Genomic DNA, 22,396 nt, shown 5'->3' with positions numbered 1-22,396 from the left:
CCAACAACCTATAACACTCGTCTGCACTCAAGGAAGAATGAACAAATTTGAACGGGAGCGCGTTATCCAATAGGCAAGGTAAGCACAGGCTTATTTGTGCTTACTTACTAATCCGAAGTGAAGAAGTTCACGTGGGTTTCAAGCTTACTGAGTAATTCATCCCTGTCAGGGATAGTAAAGTTGAACAGGCTTTGATTCTGTAGGAAGGTGCTGTGGGGTTGGGAGAGAGACAGATACCAGCCATACCTAGAAGCAGAATCTTTGATGGTGGAAAAATGTGAAATTGTTCACTACAGATGATTTGGTGAGCAAAGTAAGCACTGTGCTTACCTTGCCTAATGGATAATCCACCCCTGAATTTGAATTTTAGTCATACTGATTATTAGGAAGGTCAAAATACACTCCATTTGGTGTCTAGTTTGACTGAAGTTCCAGGAGTTCACCATCAGGAGCTCAGCTGGCCCAGGCAAGCCCAGAGCACAGCCTAAGCCCTTCATTCTCCAGGTGGGAAAGGAGCAGCTTCAAGCTTCACTAAGAGAAGTGGCTACATGGAGGAGTTCGAGCCCTAGGGTTGGGGGAAGGTTTTGAAGACTTACCAGGCATAAACCCCACTGTCTTAGTTATCTAGTGCTGCTATAACAGAAATACCACAAGTGGATGGCTTTAACAAAGAGAAATTTATTCTCTCACAATTTAGGGGGCTAGAAGCCCAAATTCAGGGTGCCAGTTCCGGGGAAAGGCTTTCTTTCTCTGTCGGCTCTGGGGGAAGATTCTTGTCCTCAGTCTTCCCCTGGTCTAGGAGCTTCTCGCAGGGACCCTAGGTCCAAACAACATGCTCCGCTCCTGCTGTTTGTGCTTGATGGTAATGAGGTCCCTTATCTCTCTGCTCGCTTCTCTCTTTTATATCTCAAAAGAGATTAACTCAAGGTACAGTCTAATCCTGTAGATTGTGTCCTGCCTGGTTAACATAACTGCCTCTAATCCTGTCTCATTAACATCATAGAAGTTAGGATTTACAACAGATAGGATAATCACATCAGATCACAAAATGGTGGACAACCACACAATACTGGGAATCATGGCCTAGCCAAATTGACATACATTTTTGAGGGACACAATTCAATCCATAACACCTACCAAGGAAGATGCCAGCGCTGCAGCCAAGCACACACAGAGGTACAGACAGCCCCTGGCCTTCGCCATGCCTTCTTCAGGACTGGGTTTGGGGCACCGGCTGCCGCTGCAAACCTCAGGACTGCAAACAAACAAAAACAGAGGCACCCAGGGACACAGGGAGAGTTCAGGTTGCCACAGGGCTGGCTGCTGTCCCTGGCCCACCACAAAGCCCACTTCTGCCTTCCTGATCTGTCCTGGGCACAACAAAAAAACCCTGTCGTCCCTGTGGACTCTTTTTTTTTTTTTTTTAATTGCTTTAGAATTTTATTTATTTATTTTTATTTTTTCCCATACAAAAACTTATACATACTTTGTTATGTGACCCTAATTGCTCTCCCCATACTGTGACAGCACACTCCTCCTTTCCACCCCTGATTCTCCGTGTCCATTCAACCAGCTCCAGACTCTCTCTGCCCTCCCATCTCACCTCCGGACAGAAGCTGCCCATTTAGTCTTTTGTATGTAAGAGGCACACTCCTCACGAGTATCACTTTATGTCCCACAGTCCAGTCCAATCCCTATCTTAAGAGTTGGCCTCGGAAGTTGTTTTAGTTCTGGGATGATAGAGAATCCAGCGGCCATGCTTTCCGAGGTACCTCCAGTCTCAGTCAGACCATTAAGTCTGGTCTTCTTACTGGAATTTGAGTTCTGCACCCCACCTTTCTCCTGTCCATCTGGGACTCTCTGTTGTGTTCCCTGTCAGGGCGGTCATTGGTGGTAGCCGGGCACCATCTAGTTCTTCTAGTCTCAGGCAGGCTGATGAAGTCTCTGGTTTATGTGGCCCTTTCTGTCTCTTGGACTACTACTTTCCTTGTGTATTTGGTGTTCTTTATTCTCCTTTACTCCAGGTGGTTGGGACCAATTGATGCATCTTAGATGGCCTCTTGCAAGCTTTTAAGACCCAAGACACCACTCACCAAAGTGGGATGCAGAACATTTTCTTAATAAGCTTTGTTATGCCACTTGACCTTGATGTCCCCTGAAAACATGGTCCCCAGACCCCTACCCCTGCTACTCTATCCCTCAAAGTGTTTGATTGTATTCAGGAAACTTCTTAGCTTTGGTTTATTCCAGTTGTGCTGACTTCCCCTGTAGTGAGTGCTGTCCTTCCTTTCACCTAAGATAATTCTTGTCTACTATCTAGTTAGTGAATAACCCACTCCCTCCCTCTCCACCCTCGTAACCATCAAAGAATGTTTTCTTCTGTGTTTAAACCTTTCCTTGAGTTCTTACAATAGTGGTCTTATACAATATTTGTCCTTCTGTGACTGACTAAATTCACTCAGCATAATGACCTCCAGCTTCCTCCATGTTATAAGGTGTTTCACAGCTTCATCATTGTTCTTTATCATTGTGTAGTATTACACTGTGTGAATATACCATAATTTGTTTATCCATTCATCCATTGATGGGCACCTACGTTGTTTCCATCTTTTTGCTATTGTGAACAGTGCTGTGATGAACATGGGTATGAATATATCTATTTGTGTGACAGCTCTTATTTCTCTAGGATATATTCCAAGGAGCAGGATAGCTGTATCTATGGTACATCTATTTCTAGCTTTTTAAGGAAGCGCCAAATTGACTTCCAAAGTGGCTGTACCATTTTACATTCCCACCAACAGTATATAAGTGTTCTAGTCTCTCCACAACCTCTCCGGCATTTATTATTTTGTGTTTTTTGGATTAATGCTAGCCTTGTTGGTGTGAGATGATATCTCATTGTAGTTGTCATCTGCATTTCTCTAATGGCTAATGATTGTGAGCATTTCTTCACATGTCTATTAGCCGCCTGAATATCTTCTTTGGCGAAGTGCTTGTTCATATCCTTTGCTCATTTTTTAGCCGGGTTATTTTTCTTTTTGTTGTTGAGGTTTTGCAGTATCTTGTAGATTTTACAGATTAGACGCTGATCGGATTTGTCGTAGCCAAAACTTTTTCACAGTCTGTAGGTTGTCTTTTTACTCTTTTGGTGAAGTCTTTTGATGAGCGTAAGTGTTTGATTTTTAGGAGCTCCCATTTATCTGGTCTCTCTTCTGGTGCTTGTGCATTGTTACTTATGGTTCATACACTGTTTATGTCATGTATTAGGGCTCCTAGCATTGTTCCTATTTTTTATTCCATGATCTTTATAGTTTTCGATCTTATATTTAAGTGTTTGATCCATTTTGAGTTAGTTTTTGTGCATAGTGTGAGGTATGGGTCTTGTTTCAGTTTTTTTGCAGATGGATATCCGGTTATGCCAGTACCATTTGTTAAAGAGATTGTGTTTTCCCCAGTTAATGGACTTTGGGCCTTTGTCAAATATCAGCTGCTCATAGGTGGATGAATTTATGTCTGGGTTCTCAATTCTGTTCCATTGGTCTATGTATCTGTTGTTGTACCAGTACCAGGCTGTTTTGACTACCGAGGCAGTATAATAGGTTCTAAAATCAGGTAGTGTGAGGCCTCCCACTTTGTTCTTCTTCTTGAGTAGTGCTTTATTTATTCGGGGTGCTTCCTTTTCCATATGATCTTGGTGATTTGTTTCTCCATCTCATTAAAAAGTGTCGATGGAATTTGGATCGGGATTGCATTGTATCTGTAGATCGCTCTGGGTAGAACTGACATTTTCACAATGTTGAGTCTACCTATCCACGAGCAAGGTATATTTTTTCCTGTGGACTCTTAAGGGAGGAGAGGAAGCCCAGCAAGGGAGGGGAGACGTTATTCCTGTTTACAGGCAGCTTCCATTTTGTTGCCCCTGCAGTAACCCAAATGTCCCTACTGGTTTCCTGAGGAACTTTCCTCATCCTGCTTTTTGCCACCCCCATCCCAGGAATTGCCAAATTTTGGCTGTGAAGTACATATATAAGTACTACCTTTAACCTTCTCTGTTGATTATGTTGTTGTTGTTGTTGTTGTTGTTGTTCTTGTTGTGCCATGGAGTCACTTCAGACTCAGAGCAACCCTATGTACAACAGAACAAAATACTGCCTGTTCCTGCGCCATCTTCATAATCACTGTTATGCTTGAGCCTATTGTTGCAGTCACTGTGTTCATTCTACTGCTTTCAAATTCTCTATCCTTGTTTCTGCCTGGTCAAACTCAGGAAGTATTTCTGGTCTTGTCTTTCCATTATAACACACTATTTCCTCAACCAAGCATCAGCATCAAAGCTGATTGGATTGAGTTCTTTCTTTTTTTCCCCTTATCTAACAAGTCTCTTCTGTAACTCGGTTTCTTCTCTAACTGGAGTTAATAATACCTACCTCACTAGGAAGTTGTAGGTTCAAATTAAATAAGATTAACCCTTGAAAGTGCCTTGTACCATTACTGACAGTTTCTTAACAGTTTATCCCCTCTGACCTCACCTTCCTATTACACTTATAGAGCATCTTTCTTTAAAATTGATTAGCAAGACCCCAGGCACTAAGCAAGGAACTAGGAGGTAGAACAGAAGCACTAAGCACGTTATTAGGCCAATTAATTGGTATGTCCCATGAAACCATGACCCAAAACCTCCAAATCAAGGAACCAGATCCCATGAGGTGTTTGGTTGTACATAAGCAACCTCAGCAGCTACTTTTTTTTTTTTTTGTCATTGTTGTAAGTGTATATTTCTGGAGCCATGGAGCCAGGGGCTGCATGAACTCCCTTGTAATCCAGTGGAAAGATCCTAACTTGCCTCACTCCATGCAAGTTGGTAGACTAGACTAAATCATCTCTCAAAAACTTTTTTTTTCAGCTCTGAAAGACTTTTGAATATTTTACCACACTATAATGAGTAAACAAACAAACAAAAAACCCCAAATCCTTTGCTGTTAAGTCGATTCCCACTCATAACGAGTAAGCCATGTAAAAAAGGGTTATGTTCAGCCCATGTGCTGTTTTGGATAGTCAGGGAGAGCTGGCATCAATGTGAATTACCACTGTGCTCTTTCTCTTAATGAATGGAACTCTTATTAGTAAACATTTAGGGAACTGTTGTCTCTTTACATAACAAAAGCACTTTTGAAGGAATAATATTAGAACTTTTTGAAGGCAGAGACAGTCATTCATTTTCATATCCCAGCTGCACTTGGCACTGTCTTACATGTTGTTGTTGTTAGGAGCCCTCAAGTTGGTTTCAACTCATAGAGACCCTGTTTACAACAGAATGAATCACTGCCCGGTCCTGCACTATCCTCACAATCGCTGTTATGCTTGAGCCCATTGTTGCAGCCACTGTGTCAATCCATCCTGTTGAGGAACTTCCTCTTTTTCACTGACCCTCTACTTAACTAAGCATGATGTCCTTCTCTAGGGACTGATCCCTCCTGGTAACATGTTCAAAGTATGTGAGACATAGTCTCCCCATCTTTGCTTCTAAGGATCATTCTGGTTATATTTCTTCCAAGACAGATTTGTTCATTTTTTTGGTAGTCCATGGTATATTCAATATTCTCCGATAACACCATAATTCAAAGGCATCAATTCTTTAGTCTTCCTTATTCATTATCCAGCTTTCACATACATATGAGGCAATTGAAAACACCATGGACTGGGTCAGGGGCACCTTAATCTTTAGGGTGACATCTTTGCTTTCTAACACCGTAAAGAGGTCTTTTTCTAAATTGTGCTTTAAGCAAAAGTTTACAGTTCAAGTCAGTTTCTCATACAAAAATTTATACACACATTGCTATGTGACCCTAGTTGCTTTCCCTATAACATGACAGCACACTCTAAAGAGGTCGTTTGCAGCAGATTTGCCCAATACAATGTGTCCTTTGATTTCTTGACTGCTACTTCCATAGGCATTGACTGTGGATCCAAGTAAAATGAAATCCTTGGCAACGTCAATCTTTTCTCCGTTTATCATGATGTTGCTTATTGGTCCAGTTGCGAGGATTTTTGTTTTCTTTATGTTGAGGTGTAATCCATACTGAAGGCTGTGGTCCTTGATCTTCATCAGTAAGTGCTTCAAGTCCTCTTCACTTTCAGCAAGCAAGGTTGTATCATCTGCATAACACAGATTGTTAATGAGTCTTTCTCCAGTCTTGATGCCCCATTCTTCTTCATATAGTCCAGCTTTTCGTATTATTTGGTCAGCATACAAATTGAATAGATATGGTGAAAGGAAACAACCCTGACACATACTTATCCTGACTTTAAACCATGCATTATCCCCTTGTTCTGTTCAAACAACTACCTCTTGAAATGTCCAGGTTCCTCATGAACACAATTAAGTATTCTGGAATTCCTGTTCTTCAAAATGTTATCCATAATTTGTTGTGATCCACACAGTCGAATGCTTTTGCATAGTCAATAAAACACAGGTAGACATCTTTCTTGAATTCTCTGCTTTCAGAGAAGATCCATCTGACATGAGCCCTGGTATCCCCAGTTCCACATCCTCTTCTGAATCCGGGTTGAATTTCTGGCAATTCTCTGTTGGTGTACTGCTGCAACTGCTTTTGACTGATCTTCAGCAAAATTTTACTTGTGTGTGATATTAATCAGAGCCCTGGTGGTGCAGTGGTTAAGTGCTATGACTACTAACCAAAAGGTCAGCAGTTCGAATCCACCAGCTGCTCCTTGGAAACCCTATGGGGCTCTGTCCTGTAGGATAACTATTGGTCGGAATCAACTAGACTACAATGGGTTTTGGGTTTTGGGTTTTGGGTGATATTAATGATATTGTTCAATAATTTCCACATACGGTTGGATCACCTTTCTTTAGAATAGGCATAAATATGGACCTCTTCCAGTCTGTTGCCCAGGTAGCTGTCCTCCAAATTTTTCACTGGCTAATTCTTTTCAGAAGTAGACCACCAGATCCTTCTTCCTAGTCTGTCTTAGTCTGAAAGCTCAGCTGAAACCTGTTCTCCAGGGGTGACCCTGCTGGTGTTTGAATACTGGTGGCGTAGCCTCCAGCATCACAGCAACATGCAAGCTCCCACAATTTGACAAACTGACAAATGACTGGGGGACTGTCTTACATAGTAGATATGAAATCAATCTTTGTTGAATTAACCTGAAGAATCAATTACACATAATTCTGCCTTGTTAGAAATTCTTAAACATAAGGTCTGGAGGAAAAGAATAGCCACATGCTTTTTTTTTCTGATCACACATGAGATGGACCACATGCATTGTCCTAGTTGGGAGTGCTTTATAGAAGCATTATATTTAACACAACCGTGAATGACTGGCAGGATTTAAACAAGTGGAGATGAGAAGAAGCAGTTGGAGCTGAGGGGTGGGAAAGGTAGGCAAAGACAGAAAACTCAAGGTGTATCCAAAGAATAGCAAATAGTTTGCTTTGAGAATGGGAGAGAGCCAGGAGAGAGTGGGGAGAAAGGAGGCTAGATTGTGGAGAGTCTTGGGTAATTTGATAATGAATTTCTGCGCAAAGTGAAGATACGTGTGAAAATTATCTGGTAATGGTGAACAAGGACAACGCCTAAATTACTAGGACAGGAAAGAAGGGAATTTCTTAATCTCTTCCTAACAAAGTCCTATGCTTAGTAAATCTTTTCTAAGGGTCCTCTTGTCAAGTCAACCAGGTATGGAAAAATATAAACTAGTTAATAAATATGAAGCACTTGTTATGAATTAGACATATATATAGACATCATTAGAACCCCTTCAAGATTGTTACTATCACTCTTCCCATTTTACAGACGGGAAAAATGAAATTTAGTGAAATTAAGTAAATCACCCAAAGCTAAATGGATGATTTACTTAATTTAATTAACAAAGTTAAGACTTAGTCCAACATCAGTCCAAACCACTACATTGACTCTGTTAAGCATGGGGCACATTTGCTAAGAGCTTTGCTTATAGTATTGGGAGAAGAATTGATCTTGGACTCAGATGACTCGAACTTTAAACCTTGAATCTAGTATACTGTCTAAGCTATGTACTCTTGGGAGTCAAGCATTCAATTTACCTGACTATATCTCCTCATTTGTAAAATATAGAATCACTCAATAACATTCTAAAATACCCTCAGTTAATAGTTAGTTTTGAAGGTCAAATGTTATCATAAGTGAGGCAAATTTCTGTTAAATATAAGAAAGATTTTCTGAACATATTTAGAACTACTTAACAATGAGATGGAGCCCTGGTGGCACAGTGGTTAAGAGTTCAGGCTGCTAACCAAAAGGTTGGCAGTTCAAATCAACCAGCAGCTCCTTGGAAACCCTATGGGGCAGTTCTACTGTGTCTTATAGGTTCGCTGTGAGTTGGAATGAACTTGACGGCAATGGGTTTGCTTTGTTTTTTTTAACAATGAAATAAATAGCCTGTGTAGTGAGGAGGGCTGCATTTGAAGAATTCAGAAAATGAATGAGCGTTTGTCAGATCTTGTAGAAAGGATTCTTTCTCCCTTCAGGGAACTTACAGTTTAGTAGATAAGACATACCTTTAATAAGTAATTAATAATCCATTAATATAATGAGCACTTTCTATATAGTACATACTGTACTATGTGCTTTATGCACATCATTTCATTTAATTCTCAGGATATCCCCAAAAGGAATTTTAAATCTGTAACAGGTAATTATGCAAGCCACACCAGATTTTTCTGTTGTCACTTTTATTATTATGCCATTTTACAGATGACTAAACTAAAACTTAAAGAAGTTGATTAACTTCCCCAAGAAAACCTAGCAGATATTTATATTCTGAACTCCCTCTGATAAACATTAGACCACGCTATACTTCTTTCTTTAAGTAATCGGGAGAGACTGGAGATGACTCTTCATATCAGGATTTGTAAAAGCAGAGTAATGCTAAACCCGTTTGGATAGTCTTATTTGTTTGCCTCATCCTTGCATATATCACTAACCTCAATACATTGTGACTGTATTCACTTGTGTATCTCCCCAGGTAGGTTGTGATCTCTGAGGCACACTTTTTGTACCCAGAGTTCCTAGCATATAATAAATGTTTCATAAATACTCTTTCAACGAAGGAAGGAAGGAAGGAACTGGAGAACAACTTTGTTGCCGAACAGGAAGCTATTTGCTTGGTAATTCACTATGCATTATGTCTCCTAGTGACAAAGAATCTGGTATATCTGTACATTGCCTGGGTGCCGATCAGAGTTTTCAAGAACATTGGTTTCATACATACAATCTCTCCCTCCACATGCCTCTCACGATTCATAAACACTAGATAAAAAAGAAATATAATACTTGCTTATTAATGTTTTAAGGAGCCCTGGTGGTGCATCAATTAAGCGCTCTGCTGCTAACCAAAGACCTGGTAATCTGCTTGCATAAAGATTACAGCCAAAAAAACCTGGTGGGACAGTTCTACTCTGGGGTTGCTATTAGTAGGAATTGACTCAACGGCACCCAGCAACAATAAACAATGCTTTATTTGAAAATATTTTAAGTGCAAATATACTGTTTTACGTGGGCATCCTATTCCCACCTTCACATGCACAATTTTTTTCTCTTTTTAAAGATCTTGCTTAAAAATCTCTACATTGTTAAGCCTTCTTGATATCCATAGACTTTTGATACAAATACGCTGATCTCTCCTTTTCCTGAATTTTAACTGTGGTCTTTTGTTACATGTTTTACTCTTTTATTTCAGATTTTAAGATCCTTGGTTCCAGAGACAATATCTTATTCCTGTCTATTTTGTGGAGTTACTACAATGCTTTGCATATAGCAAATGTTTACAAAAGTCCTTTTGAATAAAAGAATGGCATTATGCTATGTAATGAAGAAATTATGACATTTAAGAGATGATTACTGCTATTGAGGAAGTTTAGTCAAAGGGAAAATAACAAGGCCTAAATTGAAAGATAAATAACAATACCCGAAAGCAAAGATTATGTGCTAAAAAGAACGGCAACAGCTTGTGTTCAGAAGAGACTTATGGGCTCCTTGCTCATGCCTAGTGACCCATATTAACCTCAATAGATCTTGTTTAAAGAACACCCTGAAATATTTCACAATGCTGTATGCCCATCTATATACAAAAGATGTTTGGCACTATTTGGTGGGTAGGTAGATAGAAAAATTAAATGTAACTTGACAATCCTCTTTTCTCCCTCACTGGGTGATATAGTAGATTCAGAATAGAAATATTAAATAAAGGAAAGATTTATTTGCATCTTATGTTGTATTGGCTAATAGCCATCAACTCTTACAGAATCTCTAGATGGAAGGCTCCCAGAGAGGCAGGATAGTGCCTGGCAGAATACTTAGCACATAGTAGTTACACAATAACTACTTTCAAATGAATGACTTGTATAGCAACTAGACATGTTAGAGCATGAAGTTATTTTCTAGTTGCAAAACTCTTTCAAACCATAGAAGGATATGGTTCCAAATAAACATGTTTAACCTTAATTCAGTAATGAGAGAAAGTTATTATTTTCCTTTAACTAATATGTACTCATCTAATTCTTTCATTCAGTCTAAAAGCATGTTTTACAATTATCACCGTGGACCAAATACTGTGCTGAGTCATAGGAACACCAAAATAATAAGATGTGTTTTGCTTAAGTCTGTTTGAGCTGGGATTTCTGACTCCTGGAACAGAAATTATTCTGATATAGCGTATATAATGCTTGGCACAAAGGAAATGCTCAATGAATAATAGGTGTTATTATTATTCCCATTTATGCCTGGATAAAATTGATTAAATATATTATGTTGGCTCAGCAATCTTGGAGAAATAGTGCATATAATCTAAACATATTAGACTAAGATGATTTAAAACCATTCTTCTTGACCAAGAAACCTAGGAATTGTCCTCAGAACTGAACTCAGATAGAAGAATTGGGGCCCAAACAGCACACTGTTTTCAGATGAATTATTTAAGAATTCTACTTTATGTTTTTATTTTCTCATCTCAGAAACCTTCAATGGTTTCCAGTTAACTATATAATGATTCTAAATTCCTTAACAAGGCCCTCTAGACTCTCTAGATTTTGACCTCTTTCCAGCAGCATTGTCCATTAACTTCCCTGTCACTCACTCTTACGCTGTTTCTTTAGTCTTGCCAACCCTCAGTTTACTCATCCATAAAGTAGGAAAGTCCTGCTGTTACAGTGGTCAAAAAGCATTAGCATAGTTTTAGATAACTGAGTGAAAGACAGGTGCTGTTATTTTACATTAAAAAAAATCCAAAATCATCTTATTTGAGAAAGAAAATTTAACTAGAACATCACATATATACCCAGAGTCTCCTGTGCCCAAAAATGTTTAAATGATACATTATCATTATGGAAACCTAAACTTGCAGAAAATGCATTCTTATGAAATATATAAAAAGTATTTCTTATGTATTCCATAATTTATAAAGATATATTTATGCAATTCCTTATGAATTACATATAAAATACATTCCAAATAATACATTCCAAAGAGTAAAAAAAATAAATTCGGAAGAGTAAAAAAAATAAATTTGAAAGGGTACATAGTATACTGTGAAATACACTATGCACAATACAAAGATTTCTTTAACTTATTGAAAAGATGATGTCATTCAAATAACAATGAGGACAAGATATAAATCTTGTACAGACATGAATTAAATCAAAGAATATTACATTCATCTCTTGGATCTGTTCTTAGAAGGAAAAAAATAAAATCATTTAAATTCTTCTTATCTCCAGCCTCCAAAACAAACTTGCTTTTGAGAAGTACTTTAACTTAGTCAAGAAAAAACATGCTTTATTATTCTCTGGTTTCTTTTTAATATGTAAGCCCAGCAGAACCTGAACTTTAAACTGCACAATACATTGCATAGCTTGGGACAATAGGAATTTTAGTTTACTCCTTCCACGGATTTGCATTTTTTTCAATCTTTTTAAATTCGGGGGTGGTTACATGGACATACATGTTTGTCAAAGTCATAGAACTGTACATTTAAAGTCTGCATTTAAATTCTAAATCAAGAAAGCTGACTCTAAAGAAAACTCTCCTTATACTAACTTGACCTAAATTAGGGGAGTCTTCGCAGAGGGAATCTTTGCAAACAAGTTTTATTGCTTTGAGATTTTGAGAAGTGGAAAACTTAGCTACACTCTTTCCAACTTAATGATGGGATGGTCTAGTACAAAGGCATTTTTTACAAGAAAAAAATTTGAATATTTAAATGAAATGTACACTTTCTCCTTTCATTAAATTTTTACAATAAAGTAAAGCTTCCTACATACATATATATGAAGGACGAAGCTCAAGTAAGCAGCTCTGGTGGTGCAATGGGTAAGCACTTGGCAGCTAACAGAAAGGTTGGTGCTTTGAACCCACCCAGGGGCAACTCAAGAGAAAGACCTGGTAACCCGCTCCTGTAGATTACAGCCTAGGGCAGTTCTACTCTGTCACACGGGGTTGCTATGAGTCAGAAGCAACTGGACAGCATCCAATAACAAGAAGAAGCTCAAGTACCCGTTTATAATCTCTGTTCCTCCTCACACCATACTCATCCTCTACTGTAAACAGTTTGGTGGCAATTCTTCCAGACATTTTTCTATGCATATACATAGCACTTTTTTAAACATAAAATGAAATTGTTATGACTTTCTCTGCTTTCTATTTAAGACAACTTTTAACTGAAGTAAGTATATATACATAAATAAAGTACAGCTTGATGCATTTTCATAAACACACCCATGTATTCAGCATCCGGATCAAGAAACAGAACACATCAGAACTACAAATACCGTTCTCACATCCCTACCTTTCTTCCTGAAGGATATCCACTATTCTGATATTGTGACTCCTAACATCAATGTTTAGTTTTGTCTGTTTTTGAAATTTATATAAATGAAATCAGACAGTATATGTACTTTTGTACTTGGTTTCTTTAGCTCAGAATTATGTGTGAGATACATTCAGCAGTGTGCTAATAAATCAGCTCTGCAAAGGGGAGAAAAAACATTTTGTAGCATTTACCGATTTCCATGATGTAAATACTCCCATTATGGCAGATTTCAAGCTAACAACATGACGTCACTGAATGTGAAGTTGTAAATAGATACCCATAATTGGCTCTTGCAAGCTGGTACGAAAAGGCTCCAGCATACTACTGGACCATATTTTTCCACGTAAACCAGTTAAAACCTTTGCCTTTGAGTCAATTCAGACTCATGGCAATCCTATGTGTGTCAGAGTAGAATTGTATTCCACAGGGTTTTCAATGGCTGATTTTTCAGAAAGTAGATCACTAGGGCTTTCTTCCAAGGTGCTTCTAGGTAGACTCAAACCTCCAAATTTTTGGTTAGCTTCTGGGCATGTTAACCATTTGCATCACCCAGGGACTCCATTTTTTCCAAGTAGCAATAGTTTTATTCATTCATTCTCAGTGCTGTGGAATAATCAATTGTATGAATGTGTCACAATTTATTTTCCTATTGATAGGCGTTTGGATTGTCTCCAGTTTTTTGGCTATGAGAAATTACACTGCAATGAATATTCTTGTACATATATTTTAAAGGTAATATATATTCATTTTTGTCAGTATATTGCTAGATGTCAAAGGTATGTGTATGCTCAGCTTTACTAGACAATGCCAGACAGGTTTCCCAAGTGTTTTTGTTCTACTCCCACCAGTAGTGTATGTGAGACTGCAGTTGCTCCATATCCCTACCAACTAACTTGTATTTACCTGAAAACTAATAAAATGGAGCAGCTTTTTTGTTGTTGTCGGTCGTTTGTACTCCTGTTTGGTGGAGTAACTGTTCAGGACCAAGCAACATTTTGTTCTGTTGTACATGGAGGTCTCTATGAGTTGAGGCCTACTCGACACCACTTAACAACAACAACATAATATTTTTTTTCCTTTATTTTATTTATGTGGGAAATTGCAATGATCGATTTTTTTTTCATTGTACTTTAAGTGAAGGTTTACAGAACAAATAGTTTCTCATTAAACAGTCAGTACATGTATTGTTTTATGACATTGGTTAACAACCCCACGACATGTCAACACTCTCCCTTCTCCATCTTTTTTTTTTTGGTGAAGATATAACATAGCCGAAGATACTTCATTTCAAAAATTTCTACTTGCACAGTTCAGTGACATCGATTACATTCTTTTGTTGTTCTGCTATTCTTACTTTAGATGAAGGTTTACAGAACAAAAGAGTTTCTCATTAAACAGTTAGTACAGATGTTGCCTTATGACAATGGTTAACAACCCCGCTACATGTCAACACTATCCTTACTCAACCTTGGGTTCCCTATCACCAGCTTCCCTGTCCCCTTCTGCCTTCTAGTCCTTGTCCCTGGACTGCCGTGCCTCATTAGTACCTTTTTGTTTTATGGGGCTGTCCAAATAAGAGATTTTTAAAGATTTTTAAAGAATGAATGTAAAAAATGAAATTTTTCATTTGTAAGCATACCAAAAATTTCTGTGTATACTTGATTCACATAAGATTTTAATATATTGAATCAAAGCTGAAGCCCAACCTGGAACATTGTTGTTGTTGTGTGCCGTCAAGTCAATAGCGACCAATGGGACAGAATAGAACTGTGTCATAGGGCTTTCAAGGCTGTAATCTTTACAGGATCAGATCACCGGGTCCTTTATCCAGTGGAGCTGCTGGGTGGGTTCAAACTGCCCATCTTTCTGTTAGTAGCCGAGTGCTCTACCATTGCACTACCAGGGCTCCCTACGGAACGTAGCACTAGGAATTGTGACATGAATAAACATTTAAAAGGAAGGAATGACTCTCAAAGAACACTTGAAAAATGAAGTGTCCTTCAGACAGACAAAGTAGAAAGAGGCTTTTTATTTCATAAACGACAGTATAATTGCAGAATGTTAGTGATTTTAAGTATGATGAGAAGCAAGGTGAGTGAGCTTTGTATAGAGTAAAATGAAAGCTTTTGAGATTTGTTTGGAATGTAATCTAAGAATTCAGTCAGAAGCTGACTTAGAATAAATATTGGCAAAAGGCACTGTTTTGAGGGTCTGTGGTGGGATTTCTGAGAAAAACATATTACCCAAGACCTAAACTGAAGGGAATTCATTAGCATGTGTCTACAGGCATATCTTCCTCTAAGCTCTTGAGAGAATATGGAAAACACTGAACTGATGATTCAATTAAACCATGGTTTTTATTGGGAGGAGGGGAAGAGTATGGATTGGAGAAATGTGTCATTGTTTATTTCAAATCTTCTGAATCTCTGTTGTCATTGTTTTAATTAAAAAGACAAATATTCACACATATAAACATTAAGTACATCTTGTCAAAGTGATAATTTTGAAATCACATACACTTGGCTTAAAACTATCTCAGTCACTTTCATATGCAATCATAGGAAAATTGTTCAATTTATCCCCTTGGATAATCTCTCCCATTCCCCAGAAAATATTCTTCTCGAAGTTGCCAACAATCTACATCTTGCTAAAAGAAGTGGTCAATTCTCTTTGTTAATTTTTTTTTTTTTGTCAATGTAATAACCTGAACATTGTGGTACAGCATAACTATGAGAGCTATTCAGACCCATAAGGACATTTTTATTGACCAAATAGGAAGCCAGGACAAAAATGTAGATTTTCATCAAGATCAGAGGTATTTAGACCTAGATATAGGGAGGTGTTTTAAATAAGAGCCAAAGACATGCAAGCACTAATCCAGTAATTTAATCTGGGTGGGGTTGCAGAGTCCTGTGAGAAGAACTAGGTAAACTCCAAATCCCAGTATGTGGGCTATGAGATTTGTAAGACCATTTAATGGGCATTGATATAGTAACTATGAATAAAGCTCAGTGTGTGCTATAATGTCAATAATGCAAATTCTGTCAGTGTCCCTGGTCACTATCTTAGGTCAATACGCAAACTCCCATCATCTAAGATAGTATCCTCAAAGCCTGTGATGACACCGTTTTTTTTTGTGCAAAAACTTTTAAACCTGGAATATTTAGATTTAAAAATAGAGTGTTTAGATAATTAAACCAAAGTTATTAATTATAAGAAGTTTAGGCATATTTAGTATTATAAGAATGTATGATGTTGAAGAGAACTTGGTTTATTAGATTAGCCTTGATTCTAATATAAGCTGTATAATTGAGTAATTGATTTTGTCTTTTGGGCTTTAAATTGAAATTACTTACAATATTTATATTCACTATTACTGGAATATGTAAAAGAAATGAAGATTCACCATAATAATATATTAAATTGATTAGACTTCTAAGAATTAATTTTAGGTATTAGGAAAATTTGTTAGACAGTTAAAGTGTCTAAAAATTAATAGAATAAATTAAATGTATAAATTCTGCTTAAAATGTTTAATAGTGTTTAATTAACTAATGTAAAAAATAAGATCAAAATCATTCAAAGATTTCTGAAAAGTTATTAAAACTTATTACATTTATAAATAAAAAAGTAAGATATATATGCTACACTTAAGAATTTAAGGAATAACTAGGTTTTTAAATTTCTAACCTCAGTTAATCAAATGTTGATTTAATAATCAAAGTAAAACTCTGAATAATTTTCTGCATATTAAATCTGCCCTTGAGGCCAGGAAGTCACTGTGACAGTACAAATGTTCAAGGAGTTTAATAAAGTTAACTGCTAGTTCCCTTAGTAAATACTTTCTTTTCTAGACTATAGGAGCCCTGGTTAAGTGCTCAGCTGCTAACCAAAATTTGGAGGTTCAAACCCACTAGGCACTTCTCAGGAGAAAGATGTGGCAGTCAGCTTCCTTTAAGATTTATAGACTTGGAAACCCTATTGGGCAGTTCTAAACAGTTCTATAACGTTGCTGCTAGTCAGGATCAATTGGACAGAAATGGGTTTTCTAGACTATATGACACTACTCTCCTCTAAAAGTGATTGGTCACTTCTTTACAGTCTCCTCTGACAGCTTTTCCTCTTTTACTAGACCTTTACACGTTGGTGGGTTCCTGGTAGTGTAAACGGTTGTTCAGATGCTAACTGAAAGGTTGTTGGTTCAGCTCGACCCAGAGGTTCTTTGGAATAAAGGTCTGGTGATTTACTTCAAGAAAAATCAGTCCTTGAAAACCCTATGGAGTGCAGTTCTACTTTGATACACATGGGGTCACTATGAGTCAGAGCTGACTCGAAGGCAAATGGTTTTTACTGGTTTTACATGTTGGAATGCCCCAAAGCACTGCCTTTGGCCTTGTGCGCTCCTCTTTCTATACTATTTCCTGAGGTGATTTCCAACTTTAAATTCTGTCTCAGTTAGCTAGTGCTGCTATAGCAGAAGTACCACAAGTGGATGGCTTTAACAAACAGAAATTCGTTCTCTCACAGTCTAGAAGGCTAGATAAGGATGCCAGCTTCAGGGGAAGGCTTCCTCTCTCCCTTGGCTTTAGGGGAAGGTCCTTGTCATCAATCTTCCCAGTTGAGGAGCTTCTCAGCTCAGGGATCCCAGGTCCAAAGGACGTTCTGTTCTCCTGGATCTTGTTTCTTGGTGGTATGAGGTCCTCCTGTCTCTCTGCTTGCTTCTCTCTTTTATATCTCTGAAGAGATTGGCTCAAGACACAACCCAATCTTGTAGATTGAGCCCTGACTCATTAACATAACTGCCATTAATCCCATCTCATCAACATCATAGAGATAGGATTTACAACACATAGGAAAATCACATCAGATCACAAAATGGTAGACAATCACACAATACTGGGAATTGTGGCCCAGTCAAGTTGACAGATATTTTTGGAGACACAATTCAATGCATGACAAGTACCATCTATACTCTGTCAGAAACCAAGTACATTTATTTCCCTGTTATCCTGGGCACATAGCTAGACTACATGTCTCAGTCTCCCTTGAAGGTAAATGTGCCCACATAGCGAGTAAGAGCTAATAAAACATAGGAAGAAGTGATGTATGCTACTTCCAAGCGTAAAAGAAAACAAACCAAACCCATTGCCATCAATTCCAACTCATAGCAACCCTATAGGACAGAGCGGAACAGCCCCATAGAGTTTCCAAGGAATGCCTGGTGGATTCAAACTGCCAACCTTTTGGTTAGCAGCCATAGCTCTTAACTACTATGCCACCAGGGTTTCCAGCATAGCCCATAAAAACCTACATAGACCTCCAATGTCTCTTCACTCTGTTATTGGCTGAATGAAGAGTATCTAGCAGAGGACTCTTAGGCCCTAGGGCCTGGTACACCACAAGACTGAAAGAATGTAGATTGCTGAATCATTGCTTAGAGAAGTTACCAACAAATCAGGAATGCCCGACTGGACTTTAAAGCAGTGAAAAAGAAATGTCTATTTTTTAACCCATTGGATTTATTTGTTACAGCAGGTGCTATCACTAAATACCTCTGATCTTGATGGAACCTGGATTTTTGTTTGTTTGTTGTCAGCCAACACCTCTCCCCTGAGATACAGAATCAAGTATCTAATTGCTTAATTGAGTTCTCCACCTGGAATTCTACTAGGCACCTCAAACTTCACATGGTCAAACATAAGCTGGGCTACCACCCACCTTCCAACAAATTTACTCTCCACTTCTCCAACATGCCTCCTTCCTGCCAGACTTCACTGTTTGTCCTATCTGAATAAATAACATCATTGTCCACTATTGTTCAGACCAAAAACTTAAAATTCATTTTTGATTCTTCTCTTTTATTCATACCCAGGCGCAACTATTGTATTCTAAAAATAAGTGTGATCATGACCTTCTCATGCTTGAAAACCTTTGCCTTTACCCTTTTTTTCCCCTACAAAATAAAGTTTACACTCTTCACCAAGATATACACATCTTTCCAAAACCTTATACAAAGCTCCTCTTAAGGTGAACATTCACCTTGAATATCTCATACCCCTGGGCAAAATTAACTGGGTGAAGATAGATACATGATTCAGTTCGGGAGATAATCTTTTTGCTGAGCTGCTGAATTGGAGTTTGAAATGGCTGGAAGTGTTAAATATGTGACCATTCAGCTTCTTTATGCCATATGGATGGAATGACAGAGAAAACAGGATTAACTGCAAAGTAGAATGGAGCAAGTGCCCAGAGAAGAGCAGAGACAGTATTGAAAAACAGACTATTCCTTTAACTCTTGACAGCCTTCAAGATCTTGGTTCAGTGCTCTTTGAGACCCAGTGTCATTCCTACCCTTGGGTTCGATGAGATACACTTGTGTCTTTGTAATAAGCCCCTGCCCCTTTGGCCCCCCCTTTTTGCTTAAACACACGAGTTGGTTTCTTTTACTTGAAACACATTATCTTGAATAATTAAGCCTCAGCATCCCTTTCAGCACTACTCCCCCAATCCCTGCTCTATCATATACCATGCTCACTGGTCACATTGATCTTCAAATGACTTCTGGATCATTCCTGGATATTCTATGGCATTTGTTGTTGTTAGTTGCTGTTGAGTTGGCTTCTACTCATGGCAACCTTATGCATGACAGAGCAAAACATTGTCCATTCCTGAGCCATCTTCATGATTGTTGGTATGTTTGAGTTCGTTGTTGTGGCTATTGTGCCAATTCATCTCATTGAGGATTTCCCTCATTTTCATTGGCCCTTTACTTAATCTAACATGATGTCCTTTTCTAGTGATTGGTCTTTCCTGACGAAGTGTCCAAAGTAGGTGAGTTAAAGTCTCGCCATTCTCACTTGCAAGGAACACTCTGGTAGTATTTCTTCTAAGACTGATCTATTTGTTCTTTTGGCAGCCCATGAGTGGATAGTACTCTTTAAATATGAAAAACTTTAGACATCTACAGAAGTAGAGCAAATCACACAATGTACTTCCATAAACCTACCACCCAGATTCAAAAATTAGTTTGACTGTACTTTTACCCTGATTTCAGAAATAATGAAATTGAGACTTAAGAAGAATTGAGGTTAAGAAATGGAATCCAGATTCAAAAGCTGGTTTACCCTTTATTCTTTCACTTATGAGATATTTATTGAGTGTCTCCTGTGTATCAGGAACAATGCCAAGTGCTGCAGATGGAATAGTAAACACAATAAACATAATTCCTATACTCGTCAAGCTTACAGTCTACTGGGGAAAATAGTCATAAAAGAAATAATCACACAAATAAATACATGATTATATTTAAAAATTAGTGCTTTTGCAAGGAAGAATGAAGAAACAAGATACAAGGAAAAGATTAGTCCAAAGGACTAATGGACCACATCTACCACGGCCTCCACCAGACTGAGTCCAGTACAACTAGATGGTGCCCAGCTACCACCACTGACTGCTCTAACAGGGATCACAACAGAGGGTCCTGGACTAGAGCTGGAGAAAAATGTAGAACAAAATTCTAACTCACAAAAAAAGACCAGACTTACTGGCCTGACGGAGACTGGAGAAACCCCAAGAGAATGGGCCCCCTGGACATCCTTTTAGCTCAGTAATGAAGTCACTCCTGAGGTTCACCCTTCAGCCAAAGATTAGACAGCTCCATAAAACATTTGGCACAACAGTCCAGGGACAAGGACTAGAAGGCAGGAGGGGACAGGAAAGCTGGTGATAGTGAACCCAAGGTTGAGAAGGGAGAGTTTTGACATGTTGTAGGGTTATTAACCATTGTCATAAAACAATATGTGTACTGTTTAATGAGAAACTATTTGTTCTGTAAACCTTCATCTAAAGTACAAAAAAAAAAAAAAAAGAGAGAAAAATAAAATTAAGTGCTTTGAAGAAAATAAAGGATGCAGTGAGAGATTAGACTACGGGTGGAGGAAGAGGGGAGTAGGTAAGGAAGGTTTCCCTTAGGAAGTGTTGCTTCACCTGTGGCCCAGTGAATAGTCAGATGAAGAATGAGAGTATGAGCATTTGGAGCAGATGCACAAGGGTCATGACACAGAAAAGGAGCCTGGTATGTTGGAGGAACTGAAAGGATAATGAGTGAGGGCTAGAACGTAAGATAAGCAAAGTCTTCTCATTCCCACTTTTATAGATTTTCTTTTCTGCTCCCGTTTTCACTCTCTCTCATTGACTGCTCATTCCTAACTTTCCCACTCTAGGAAGAAGCTGCTAGTCTATCAGTTCAGAATTTTGTATTTTATCCCAAGTCTAATGGGTACTATGAAAGCGTCTCTTTCAAAAGATATCTCTAATGCTAAGTGTTTATTTAATTTTTTAAGGAACTTTTGTTGTTGTTGTTTTGTTGTTGCTGTTGGAGTTTATCAAGCAAACATCTGATATTTGTGGACTTAGAAAGGGTTGTTTGTTTTCTGATTCGTATTGGGGTATTCAATGCCATCGTAGAATATTTTATTATTTTCTTCAGAAACACCTATTTTATGATTGTGCCTGTTTGTAATATGTATTTTATCTTGATTCAGAAACTCCTGTTGAGTTTCTGGCTTCTCTTCTGCCAAGAACTGAGCTGAACAAGATGTGTTTTGCACATGCAAATAAACTCTTTGTGCCATGTGAGATTACCAGCTAGGACAGCTCTGTGGAAGAAAGACCTCTTTACCCTTTGGAAGTGACAGGAAAATCACGCTGTTCTGTAGGATTGACCTATCAACCTGTGACTCTGACATGCTCATATGTGGCAATACTGCTGTAAGTTTTCTTTCTTCAACTATTGATAATTCAGTTCATTGTTTCTTGTGCTTCATAGTGAGGAACTTGATCTGCCACTTTCCAGATAACACCACTTGATACCTTCCTTTGATTGGAACAATTTAGAATTATTATTAGTTAACCACTTTATGCCCAGTAACATGTTTTAGTGAAGCATGCTAATTTAAAACACCTTCCCTACATCCTTGTTATTTATTTTTTCCATTCTATTGTACATTGTGCATCTTTTGGTAAGCCACCTCAAATCTTTTTTTGGACTAAGTCTAGAAATATGTTGTTTCTTCTATGTTCCAGCCAACTTTATTAAAATAATTATCTGGTTCATTGCAGTTTTTTTTTTTTTTTTTTTTGCATTTCTGTTTCCAGATTGTACTATGCACTCATTGAAAGTCCCGTCACATACTTCACTCTGTCACATATTTTACTCTGTGGTATTTTTATAAGAGATGCAAGGTATAAGACATGATTCCTCCCTTAAGATCCAACAACACTAACTCATAAAATATTTATTGAGTGTCTGTGTAATTAGGTAACAGCCACTCAGTCAGGATACTGGTCATACAATCATACCACATCACCTGTTGCCCTTGAGTTCCTTCTGACTCATAGCGACCCTATAGGATAGAGTGGAGCTGCCCCAAAGGGTTTCCAAGGCTGTAATCTTTATAGAAGCAGACTGCTACATCTTTCTCCTGCGGAGCGGCTGGTAGGTTCGACCCATCAACCATTTGGTTAG

At 38.1% G+C, this 22,396-nt stretch overlaps 1 protein-coding gene across 2 annotated transcripts in view; it reads right to left on the bottom strand.

Moving 5' to 3' along the window:
* The window catches only part of FOLH1 (folate hydrolase 1), a 59,176-nt gene extending 57,973 nt beyond the window's left edge, over nt 1–1,203 (bottom strand). For both annotated transcript variants that reach the window (XM_004390480.1, XM_023725369.1), the window contains exon 1: nt 1,132–1,203. In XM_004390480.1, the coding sequence (XP_004390537.1) occupies nt 1,132–1,203 (72 nt within the window). The remainder of the gene's footprint in view (nt 1–1,131) is intronic.
* Between the last annotated feature and the right edge of the window lie 21,193 nt (nt 1,204–22,396).

This window comes from Trichechus manatus, unplaced genomic scaffold (genome assembly GCF_000243295.1).
Source record: "Trichechus manatus latirostris isolate Lorelei unplaced genomic scaffold, TriManLat1.0 scaffold00302, whole genome shotgun sequence".
NCBI lineage: Eukaryota > Metazoa > Chordata > Mammalia > Sirenia > Trichechidae > Trichechus > Trichechus manatus.
Note: the sequence above shows the minus strand (reverse complement) of the source record. Positions and strands in the feature narration are given on the sequence as shown.